The sequence below is a fragment of the Glycine max genome, chromosome 6, assembly GCF_000004515.6.
Source record: "Glycine max cultivar Williams 82 chromosome 6, Glycine_max_v4.0, whole genome shotgun sequence".
Lineage (NCBI taxonomy): Eukaryota > Viridiplantae > Streptophyta > Magnoliopsida > Fabales > Fabaceae > Glycine > Glycine max.
Genome location: NC_038242.2, coordinates 39,524,985 through 39,537,725, shown reverse-complemented (window position 1 = coordinate 39,537,725; position 12,741 = coordinate 39,524,985). Strand labels below are relative to the sequence as shown.

The following is a 12,741-nucleotide window of genomic DNA, read 5'->3' as shown; positions in this document are numbered from 1 at the left end:
TGTGCTTCGCTCCTATCACGGGTCTCCAAGTCAAATTCTTGGAGCCAGAGCATCCATCGGATCAACCTAGGCTTTGAATCAGCCTTCTTCAACAAGTACTTTAAAGCTGCATGGTCAGTATAAACAATAATGCGAGTACCAACCAAATAAGAACGAAATTTTTCAAGAGCAAAAACTATGGCTAGTAGCTCTTTCTCAGTAGTAGTATAATTCGCTTGGGTAGTATCTAAAGTCCTATAAGCATAATATATCACCCTAGGCAATTTATCAATTTTCTGAGCAAGGACAGCCCCCAATGCATAATTTGATGCATCACACATAAGCTCAAAAGGGGTTGTCCAGTCGGGTGCTTGGATGATGGGGGTGGTAGTTAGTGCTCTTTTAAGGCAATCAAAAGCCTCTTTGCATTTACCATTAAAGTCAAACTCCACCTCCTTTTGCAACAAGTTGGATAGTGGAAGGGCTACAAAATCTCTTATAAAGCGCCTGTAGAATCCTGCATGACCAAGAAAAGATCGCACCTCTCGCACGCAAGAGGGGTAAGGTAATTGTGAAGTAACTGAAATTTTTGCAGGATCTACTTCAATGCCCTTATTGGAAATAATGTGGCCTAAAACTATACCTTGCTCAACCATAAAATGACATTTTTCAAAATTTAGAACAAGGTTAGTTTCAGTGCATCTATTCAAAACCTTTTCCAGACTATCCAAACAAACATCAAAAGAGGATCCATATACAGTGAAATCATCCATAAACACCTCTATGCAATTTTCTAAAAAATCACTAAAAATACTAATCATGCACCGCTGGAAGGTACCAGGGGCATTGCACAGGCCGAAAGGCATCCTCCTATAGGCAAAAGTGTTGAAGAGGCAGGTGAATGTGGTCTTTTCCTGATCCTCAGGAGCAATAGTGATTTGCATATAACCAAAAAAACCATCAAGGAAACAGTAGTGAGATTTACCTGCCAGGCGTTCAAGCATCTGGTCAATGAATGGTAGGGGAAAATGGTCCTTTTTGGTAACCTGGTTCAGCCTCCTATAATCGATGCAGACTCTCCAACTGTTCTGCACTCGAGTAGGAATCAACTCCTCCTTTTCATTTTTGATCACGGTGAGGCCGGTTTTCTTCGGGACTACCTGGACGGGACTTACCCATTGACTGTCGAAGATAGGATAAATGATGCCAACTTGCAAAAGCTTGGTTACCTCCTTCTTCAATACATCAAGAATCATCGGGTTGAGTCTTCTTTGTGGCTGTCTTACTGGTTTAGCCCCATCCTCTAAATTTATCTGATGCATACATGTGGATGGGCTAATACCAGGAATGTCCGCCAGGGTCCAGCCTATAGCCTTCTTATGCTTCTTGAGAACAGATAACAACTTCTCCTCTTGCTCATCAGCAAGGGAGGCATATATAATTACTGGAAAACTTTTGCTTTTATCCAAGTAAGCATATTTTAAATTTGATGGCAGAGGCTTCAATTCTGGTGTGGGCGGCTGGATAATGGTAGAAAGAGATGGTTTCTCAGCCTGTACCTCATAAAGAAAGTCAGAGGTATGTGTACTTCCTGAAACATGGTTAATTCTATCTGACTCTAGAAAATCAATCTCAAGAGGTAAAACATCACCAGACATGTAATTAATATCAATTTCAGATTTACTCTCAACATCAAATTCAGACATATGATCAAGTACAAATTCAGATTCAATGCATGAAGTGTGATAGGCATGCAGATTAGAATGAAGATCAGTCATGTATTCATCAACAATATGGTCAATTATTTCAACACGAAATATAGAAAGATCTTCAGATGGGTGTTTCATAGCATCAAGAATATTAAAATGAACAGTTATATCACCAAACTCCATAGATAGTGTGCCTGCAGATACATCTATCTTAGTTCTAGCAGTTTTCATAAAAGATCTGCCTAGAATGATGGGAACTAATCCTTTAGAAAATCCCTCCTCCATATTCAAAATATAAAAATCAACAGGGAAAATCAGTTCACCAACTCTAACTAAGACATCCTCTATGAAACCAACAGGATAGACAACACTTCTATTAGCTAAATGAATTACCACATCAGTTGATTGCAAAGGACCTAGAGATAGAGAATTAAAAATAGACAGAGGCATAACACTAACAGAAGCTCCTAAATCTAGCATGGCATTGTCAAACTTATTGTTCCCTATAATACAAGATATGCTGAATGTACCTAGATCTTTACATTTTTCAGGGATTTGGGGAACAGATTTACCAATCAATGCGGAGACATTTTTGCCCATACTAATTCTTTCACTTCCTTTAAGCTTCTGCTTATGAGTGCACAACTCTTTCAAGAATTTAGCATATCTTGGAATTTGCTTTATTGCATCCAGCAGAGGTATGTTTACCTCTACTTTTCTAAATGTTTCCAATATCTCCTTCTCTGTCACATCCATTTTTTTGTTGGAAATTGCTCTTGGAGGGAATGGAAGAGGGATATGCTGCTTCTATAAATCAGAATTACCAGTGGAAGATTCACCTGCATAGAAATTGTTAGGTAACTTACTCTTTAAATTTTTGTCATCATCTTTTTCTGGAGTAGAGTGAGGTTGGGCAGGTTCATTTGCGGATGAGGAAGATGTTGCTGGTTGAGGTTCTTGACACTGCTTTCCTGACCTCAATGCAATGACACTCACATTTTTGGGATTTTGGACAGATTGAGAAGGTAATCTGTCAGAATGCTGGGACTGTTGTTAATTTAACTTTGTAGCCAATTGTCCCATCTGATTAGTTAAGCGGAGGAGCCTCAACTGTTTGCTATTTCTGGGGTTGTTGCTGTTGTTGCTGCTGGATTGGTGGAGGAACGTATGGTTTGCTTGGGCCAGCAACATTTTGAAAATAAGGTTGTTGATGCTGCTGTTGTGAAGGATTCGACCATCTAAGGTTGCGATGATTCCTTCACCCGGGATTGTACCTGTTGCTGGAGAGGTCATAATTGTTCTTTGTGGCTGATTTTGTTGCTGAGGTTGAGGAGGTCTATTGTAGATGTTTGCAGCATAAGCTTCAAGCTGTTCAATTGCTTCAGATTGTAGCACAGAAGGGCAAAGGTCTGTGTGGTGGTCAGAAGAGGAGCATAAACCACAGAGTCTGGCGACAGGTGCAGATTTTTGAATCATGGCCAGTTGGGTTACCAGGTTAACCAAGGCATCTAGTTTACCTTCAAGCTTCTTAGTCTCGACTGATGAAGATGAATTCGTGGCTACTTCATGCACTCCTCTAATGACAATAGCATCATTTCTGGCACTAAATTGTTGGGAGTTGGAAGCCATCTTCTCAATTAAATTTATGGCTTCAGCAGGGGTCATGTCTCCAAGGGCTCTACCACTGGCAGCATCTATCATACTTCTCTCCATCTTACTGAGTCCTTCATAAAAATATTGGAGGAGAAGCTGCTCAGAAATCTAGTGGTGAGGACAACTGGCACATAGTTTCTTAAATCTCTCCCAGTATTCATATAAGCTCTCTCCACTGAGTTGCCTAATTCCTGAAATATCTTTTTTGATGGCCGTGGTCCTGGAAGCAGGGAAATTTTTTTCTAAGAATACTCTCTTGAAGTCATCCCAGCTCGTGATGGACCGTGGAGCAAGGTAATAAAGCAAGTCCCTTGCCACTCCTTCTAATGAATGAGGAAAGGCCTTCAGAAATATGTGATCCTCCTAGACATTTGGGGGTTTCATGGTGGAGCAGACAATATGGAATTCCTTCAGATGTTTGTGTGGGTCTTCACCTACAAGGCCATGAAACATTGGAAGCAAATGGATCAGTCCAATTTTAAGAACATATGGGACATCCTCATCAGGGTATTGGATGCACAAGCTTTCGTAGGTGAAATCATGTGCAGCCATTTCCCTTAGAGTCCTCTCACGGGGTGGAGGTTGTGCCATGTTCTCAAAATGTTCAAAATCAAAATGTTCAAAACTATAATGCTCAAAAATCACCAATAACAGAATGCTCAGGATGCTCAAAAGGTACTAAATGATGTCTAACTAATCTATGAAATGTCCTATCTATCTCAGGATCAAAGGATTGTAAGTCAGATTGCCTCTAGTCATACACTATATTCAGCATGCACAACTAGTTGTCTTCTTATGCAAGTAACAGTGAAGGTTTGAACTACAGCTACCACTAAATGATATCCAAATGACTTGAAATTTTGTGCGCAACCTTATAAAATGATGAGAAGATAGCACAAAAAATTTCAAACAAAAATTCAAAGTCTAACTATAGAAGCTAAAAATGATAAGTTAAGAAAAGTAAGAGAATAATACTTGGAAAATAAAAAACTTTTGACAAAATTGAAATTTTTGGAAGCATGAGACCTCAGCCCGCCTATGGCTAGCTGTCACAGCATGGGAAATTTTTTTCTACCCCAAATACATATATAATAATTGCGATTCTGATAACTGGAGCAAAAGTTATGGTCGTTTGAAGTTTTGACAAAAATCAAATTTGCTACTTTTTTGGAACTTTCAAATCTGACCAAACTAAGGGCTCCATCTTTAGTGCGCTTAGCACGATAGAAGAATCTGGAAGAGCATAAATATCAAGGCTGCGTGAGATCTGCTCACTAAGCATGATAGTTGTCTTTAGCCAAGCTCAGCGCATGATTGGCGCTATGCTCAAATCCACTAATTCGCGCTAAGCGCGAGGGTGACGCTAAGCGCATCATCACGGATTCAGAGCCTATTTAAAGTCTATCTTATGCAGAATTAAGGTACACAATTTTTAGAAAGCAGTACAGAATTCCAGAGCAAGTAGAGATTAGTGAGTTGTAGAGTGATTGTGAGATGCTGAGAAGAGGATGAGGGATCCCCCTTCTTGTGTAAGGAACAATTATTTTGTACTCTCAATCTCATTTGTGTTAGGGTTTTTCTATAATGGCTGGCTAAACACCCTTGTTGGGGATTTCTAAGGAACAACTGATGTAATTACTTTAATATCTAATTAATTGTGTTTTATTTGTTCAATGCTTCTTTCAATGCTTAATTCCTGCATGCTCTTGGTCTGATCACCCATTTGTGTGTACAGTTAGGTGACTTTAGCATTGGGGAATGTATTGTTGCCTTAGAACTTGATAGAAGCAGGACTGAATAACCACATTACTAGGGATGGATTATTGGGGTTTTGGTTTTCTGAATATGTTGTTACGATAATGCTGTTTAAGTTAAGCCTATTCTTACAAGAGGGATCTACGGACGAAGCTTAGGTTAAATTAGTCTAAACTTAAGAGGGATCGAGGTTTAGTATTTTAGGCTACAACATAGAACACAAAGGCATGGTTGATTAGAGAAATATCTTTATATGCATCAGCTTGTTGGTTAGAAAGACCCAATGCTTTTTACCTATTCCTGTCAACTTTTACTTGCATTTTCTGTTTTTACCATAGAAGTAGTTTATTTCTGTTTTTAACCATCGTTTATGAATGTTGCTCCAACAATGCTTTACTTCTGAATAAAACTCTGTCTAATAAGAAAGTTCCTTGAGTTCGATACTTGGATCACTCCATTTTAATTTTAAATACTTGACGACCCGGTGTGCTTTCCAGTATTTCATTTCCCTTTAATATATTTGTTGAAAATTGGAGAAAAAGGAACAATATGGGAAATTGAACAAAGTATTTATAGCACCGTAGTCGGGGAACTTAATTCATTAGAAGAGTTCAGTTCAGTTTTAAGGCATTGCTTTATATTTTTCTCTTTGATTCATTGATTCTTTTTGTTCATATTTTAGTTATTGTACAAATTCATTGTTCTTTGGAATAGGATAATTGCTATTTTGTTTTTCTTGTATGCAAAGAAGATCTACTGTAGGTGATTTGATCCCCATCGATTTGGAGATTAACGCTGCTTGCAGGAGGCGCAACGCAGAGAGAATTAGAAAAATTTTGTAGGACTTAGAAGCAGCAGCAACTCCAGAAGAAGAACCTTGATCTTCCGAGGCGTCTTCTAGCTTTCCTATTCTAGAGCAATCTCATACAGATTTAATTGAAGAAGTTATCATGGCTAAAGAGCCAAGGAGAGTGACCCTAAAAGATTACTCAAGTTCAAGTGTGCCACAATTTTTCACCAGCATTGCACAACCAGAGGTTCAGGGCACAAACAATCACATCCTCCTTCTTTGATACAGCTGATTCAAAATAATTTGTTTCATGGTCTACCAAATGAAGACCCATACGCACACCTGGCCACTTACATTGAAATATTCAATACTATTCGATTGGTTGGTGTACCTAAAGATGTAATTCGATTAAGCTTGTTTTCATTCTCATTGTCTGGAGAAGCTAAGAGGTGGCTTCACTCGTTCAAAGGCAACAGTCTTAAGACTTGGGATGAAGTAGTTGAGAAATTTCTGAAGAAGTATTTCCAAGAGTCTAAGACTGCAGAAGGAAAAGCAGCCACCTCTTCTTTTCACCAATTTCCAGATGAATCCCTGAGTGAGGCCTTAGAAAGATTTTGTGGTCTATTGAGAAAGACACCCTCTCACGGATTCTCAGAACTAATTCATCTCAAAATTTTTATTGATGGGTTAAGGCCACAGTCCAAGCAGTTATTAGACGCTTCTGTTGGGGGAAAGATAAAGTTGAAGACTCCCGAAGAGGCCATGGATCTTATTGAAAATATGACTGCAAGTGACATTGCTATTCTCAAAGATAGAGCTCACATACCAATAAAGAAAAGTCTTCTGGCATGGAACTTACATCACAAGATGCGTTGTTGGCACAAAACAAGTTGTTGTCCAAGCAATTGGAAGCATTGACTGAAACACTAAGTAAGTTGCCAACTCAAATACATTCTGCGCAATCTTTACCATCTACTATTTTGCAGGTTGCAGGGTGTGCCATCTGTGGTGGAGCTCACAATTCTGGCTGTTGCATCCCCAATGAAGAACTAACTCATGAAGTCAATTATATGGGGAATCAACCAAGACAAAATTTCAATACATGTGGATATTCTAGATTTCAGCATGGCCAACCATATAATTCACAGCAGAGACAATGGCAAAATCACCCTGGTAATCAATTCAACAAAGACCAAGGTGGTCCATCTAACAGGCCACAACAACAAGAGCCTAGTCTCTATGATCGAACAACAAAGCTGGAAGAGACTCTAACTCAATTTATGCAGGTATCTATGTCAAACTAGGAGAGCATAGAGTCTGCCATTAAGAATCTGGAAGTCCAAGTGGGCCAACTCGCAAAACAATTAGCGGATAGGCCGTCAAGTAGCTTTACTGCAAATACTGAGAAGAATCTGAAGGAAGAATGTAAAGTTGTAATGACAAGGAGCAGAATGGAAATTCAGGCTGATGAAGGTAGAGCTGAAGAGAAGGTGGAGGGATATAAACAACAACTGGCAGCTGAGCCGGCACTGGAACTAGTTTCTGACTTTGTTGAACTTGAGGAAGTTGTGGAAGATGAAGATGACCAACAGTAGAGAGAGACACCAATAAAAGATAGTCAAGAGGGAATAAAGGTGAAGGAAGAACAAGAAAAAGAAAAAGAAAAGAAAAAAGAAGAAGTAGAAAAAGAAAAAAATTAGAAAAATGAAAAATAAAAAGAGAAAGTTGATGAGGAGAAAAAGAAGAGCAATAGTGAGGTTTCAAGAGAGAAAAAGAGAGAGATTACTTCAGCTGAAGGCAAGGAAGTACCATATCCATTGGTACCTTCCAAGAAGGAGAAATAGTGACACTTAGCCAGATTTCTCGACATCTTCAAGAGGCTGGAGATCACTTTGCCTTTTAGAGAAGCTCTCCAACAGATGCTACTGTATGCCAAATTTTTAAAAGACATGCTGACAAAGAAGAACCGGTACATACACAATGACACAATAGTTGTGGAAGGAAATTGTAGTGCGGTCATTCAGCACATCCTTCCTCCGAAGCATAAGGATCTCGGAAGTGTCACTATACCATGTTCTATTGGTGAGGTTGTTGTGGGTAAAGCTCTCATAGACTTGGGAGCTTGTATCAATTTAATGCCCACACACATGACCCTCCAGTTGGCTGATCGCTCCATCACAAGACCATATGGAGTGATCGAAGACGTTTTGGTTAAGGTCAAACATTTGATCTTCCCAGCTGATTTCGTAGTGATAGACATTGAAGACGATGTTGACATTACCCTAATTCTTGGAAGACCTTTTATGTCCACCACAAGTTGTTTGGTAGACATGGGGAAGAGGAAACTACAAATGGCCATAGAAGACCAACAAATCAGTTTCGATATGTTTCATGAAGAGAAAGCTTTCCCTGACCAAAATGTTTGTTTGAAGGTGAATATGATGGAGGAAAAGAGACTAGAGAAGAAGGTTCTGGAAGTTGGAACCTTGTTGGACCCAGGATAACAGGATAATGCATCAAGATAGTGACGTTAAAAGAGCACTTACTAGAAGGCAACCCAACTTTTCTTTCCCTTTTCTCTTTTTCATTCTTATCTCTTATATGTAATTAGGATAATTGCTTATGATTGTGATTAATTTTTCAGCTTGTTTAGTTGTGAACAAGAGGGTTTTTAAGCTTATGTGAAGAGATGGACAGAAAAGCAAAAAAATTTTTTAGTTGTCCATCCACTAAGCGCAACCCTTGTGCTAAGCACCATGTCTTCACGTGCTAAGCCTGAGCTTTCTCGTGCTAACCGCTTAGACCCTGACTAGTTGGCTGAATAGTTCAGCTAAGCGCACATCACTGCGCTAAGCCCATCATCTTCACTGGAAGTAAACTTCAAGTAGTGGGCTTAACGGAGATGATGCACTAAGCACCACTTCTTTTTTGGAAAAATTTATTGTAGCAGCGCTAAGCGTGCTGTCCTGAGCTAAGCCCCAAATCCATTATTGAATTGAACTTTCATGAGTTGGGCTTAGCGGCAGGATGCACTAAGCGCCAATCCCTTACTGTTTTCGAAATGCTTGGAAGTGCGCTTAGCGTGCCTATTGCGCTACGCCTGAACTACTCTCTGTAAGTTGAAGCTTGATTGCACGCTAAGCCTCACATCTCAGGCGAAGCGCATATTGCAGAAATTTTTGTGTTGCAGAAAGCGCTAAGCGCCACCTGCTACGCTAAGCCCCAGATGCTTACTGGAATCTAAAACTTCAAGTTGGGCTTAGCGCGAAGTTAGGCTAAGCACTTGGGCTTTAAACTCAAATGTCACGTTGGCATGCTAAGCACAACTATGCGTTAAGCACACCAAATGAAAATGCTAAAATGAATTAGAACTGCCTTAGGCATGTGTGCATTTTGTTGTTGTGCCTCAAGTACTTTGTGCATCTTCCTTGCTTCTTCTTGCATTCCATCACAATCCAAGTAAGTAGTGCATCATTTTCACTTTCATTTTCATGCTTTGAACCTTAGGATAGACAATTTCTTGCTTTGTTAGCTTGCATTGCTGTTTAGGTTAGGGTTTCTAGCTTTAGAGTTTGTTATTTTAGGATTTTAGGTAACTTAGAAGCCCATTAGGGGCAATGCGGCTGAAAAGAGTGAAGACCCCTATGTTTATGTTTAGAAATCGCGATGAACGCGCTAAGCACACCTGCTGCGCTTAGCCTGTTCATCACAACTGTTAATTTTTTTGGATTTCCAGATGATCCCGCTAAGAGGACCATGTCACACTAAGCGCATTCATCCCTGCTGATGAACAATAGCGATGAACGCACTACGTGCATTTGTGCGCTAAGCGGGACTAGTGTTTCAGACATTTAGGATTTTTAAAATTTTTGTTCAGCGCTAAGCTTGACCTGTCAGGCTAAGCGCCAATATGCTTCTGTTTTTTAGTCCTTTGAATAAGGCTAAGCGCAACTGCTATGCTAAGCCCTTGTTGTCTGTCAAGGAGGTTGAGCTAAGCGCGCCATGCTGCGCTAAGCTCAACTCTCTCACCGTTTTTGAGTTTTTGTGCTTAGGCTAAGCGCGCCCTGTGTGCTAAGCCTAAGGGTCATTCTTCTAAGGCTGAGCTAAGCCCAGCATGCTACGCTAAGCCCAAACCCTCTTCTGTTTTGAAAATTGTAGATTTAGGCTAAGCCCAGCATGTGGCGCTAAGCCTAATCTGCAAGAAAATATTTACTGTCTTTAGGCTAAGCGCGAGTCTGCTACACTTAGCCCATGAGTTAGGTTTTATAAGGCGCGCTAAGCCCAGCCTGCTGCGCTAAGCGCCCAGTTTAATTTTTAGTTTTATTTTTTCCGTTTTGTTGAAAATAACCCTAATTAATCTTGTTGTTTGATCTTATATTTTCAGATGGCATCAAAGAAGAGAAAGGCACCTGCCACACCTTCCCAGGTCCGATATGACCGATCTAGGTTCACTTCTCCTGAGGCCTAGGTAATCGACATCGTACCCAAATCAAATAAACGTTAAAATGCAGTAACTAGGAAGTGATCCTAGGTCGTTTCCTAATGAGCAATGATACACCAAATTTTCATAACAAATAGTAACGAATGGGGGGGTTGTTTGCTTTTGTAAATTAAACAACGAATAGATGTGAGTTAGAAAATATCAGAATTAAAACACGTTGCTTCCCCTTGATTCACAAGCAAGTCTCTTATCCTAGGTTACGAGAGTTTATCCTTATTCAGTTCAACCACTTAATCCAACCCTAAATTAAATTACTAAGTGAAATTTAATATAAGCATGAACATAAATTAAGCGCAGAGACAATTAATCTAGCAATAAGAATGCATGAATTAATAGCAACAAATTCAGAGTAATTAGTGAAGAGGAAAAACTGAACAGAATTTAACAGTAATAATAGAACCTCAAAGAGAACTGTGCTTGATCCTCAAGAGAAAATAACACTGGGGACTTAGCCTTCCATTAATCAATAGAGAACGAAATTATAGATTGCAGAACGAAATTTTATTGCTGAAACGGAAAGTAAAAGCTGGAATTTCTAAACGAAAATAATGTCTAAAAGAAGAAAAGCCTAAAACTAAAAACGAAAATAGGAGAGAGAGAAGAGAGACCTAAACTAGAACCTTGGTGCTGTTATATAGTTTTCCAACCCCAAAGCTTACAAATCTGTTTTAAATCCAAGCCCATAAATAAAATAAAATCAAATCTAGATAAGATAAGAAAAGATAAGATCTAGATGAAATAATATCTAGATGAGATCAAATCTAAATAATATCTAGATAAGATAAAGTCTAGATAAGATAAAATTTTGTAGAATAAAATAGTCTGCCCTCTTCAAGTCCAAGCCCAATTCTGGATTCAAACCCAATGCTTCATTAATTCCTGAAATTAGATTAAAACATCAAATTAGCTGAATGGGCCCAAATAATAAAACTTCCTAGTTAATTTGACAATTAAGATTAATCAGTACTTAAAATGGTGCAAAAAGGGTTAAGAAATAGGAGAAAATAATGGCATATCACTGGAAAAGGTACATTGACATTGTTGTACCTAGGAAGCTGCTTCCTGAGCGGAATATGGTAATCTACCACACTGAGTTTGATGAGTTCAAGGAAGAATTGGAGAGAAGAAAATGGGACGAGGAGTTGACTAGTTTTGATGAAGGCAGCATTGATGTTGCCATTGTGAAAGAGTTTTATGCTAACCTCTATGATCCCGAGGATAAATCACCTAAGCAGGTGAGGGTGAGAGGCCATTTGGTGAAGTTTGATGAGGACACGCTGAATACCTTCCTGAAGACCCCTGTAATCATCGAGGAGGGGGAGACATTATTAGCTTACTCTAGATTTGCACTCTTGGGGCCTGATCCTCAAGAGTTGGCTGCTAAGCTCTGCATCCTAGGGAGGGGATTTGAGCTTAATGTTGATGGTCAACTTCTGAAGATCCTTAGGAAGAACATGACCATACTCGCTCAGACATGGAGTGTTCTTTCTTACTCCAACTTGATCCCTACCTCCCACACTTCTGACATCACACTGGATCGGGCTAAGTTGATTTATGGCATTATTATGAAGATGGACATGAATCTGGGCTACCTCATATCCAACCAGATTTCTATTATTGCCCAGCATGACTCCTCTAGGCTTGGATTTCCAGCCTTAATCACAGCTTTGTGTAAAGCTAGAGGAGTCACATCAGATTTCAGATCTTTGGAGAGCCTTAGCCCTGCCATTAACTTGGTGTATATAAAGAAGAACTATTGGAATCTAGATGATCCAACAATGACATTCAAAGGGCCAAGGAAGGCCATGGGTAAGAGATCTGAGGCTCCCCTTACTTCAACAGCACCAGATACTTCTGCTCCTTCTTTACCAGATCCTTCTACAGCTCCTTCCATTACTGTTCCATCTTCTTCTACTGCAGCTCCCTTATCAGCTCCATCAGTTCCAGCTCCTCTTATAGGACCTTCCTCATTCACCTCTGAGACATTATTTGCTATGCTACAGAGCCTGCACAGAGGCCAGATCATCATCATACATAGGTTGCAGAGCTCTAGCCAACAACCATCTATGAGTATGGAGGAGTTCCTTACACAGGTGGCTTGGCCAGGAGTCCAGCCTTCTCCTTCTAGAGGGGGTGAGGCCTCCGCAGCCCATGAGTTTGTGCCAGATGTAGAGGATGAGCCTGTTCCTCCTAAGCCATTTATCTTTGAGACAAATCCAGTCACTCAGGAGGAAGCAACAGCTCATGATCCTATTTCTCCAATTCATATCTCTCCAGCACCCATTTCAGAGGACACCGGCCATGGAGCCAGGGCAGCCCATTTTTCAGGATGTACCAACTGCTTCAATGCTGGA

At 39.9% G+C, this 12,741-nt stretch overlaps 1 protein-coding gene and 1 non-coding gene across 2 annotated transcripts; both read left to right on the top strand.

Annotated features, from left to right (window-relative positions):
- The first annotated feature begins 3,447 nt into the window (after positions 1-3,447).
- On the top strand, positions 3,448-3,554 carry LOC113001991 (small nucleolar RNA R71). Its single transcript, XR_003267522.1, has one exon. It is a non-coding gene; the product is annotated as a small nucleolar RNA R71 (small nucleolar RNA).
- Positions 3,555-7,835: 4,281 nt separating this feature from the next.
- Positions 7,836-8,390, top strand: LOC102661801 (uncharacterized). Its single transcript, XM_006582603.1, has one exon. The coding sequence runs from the start codon at positions 7,836-7,838 to the stop codon at positions 8,388-8,390; it is 555 nt and encodes a 184-aa protein (XP_006582666.1).
- Positions 8,391-12,741: the final 4,351 nt, after the last annotated feature.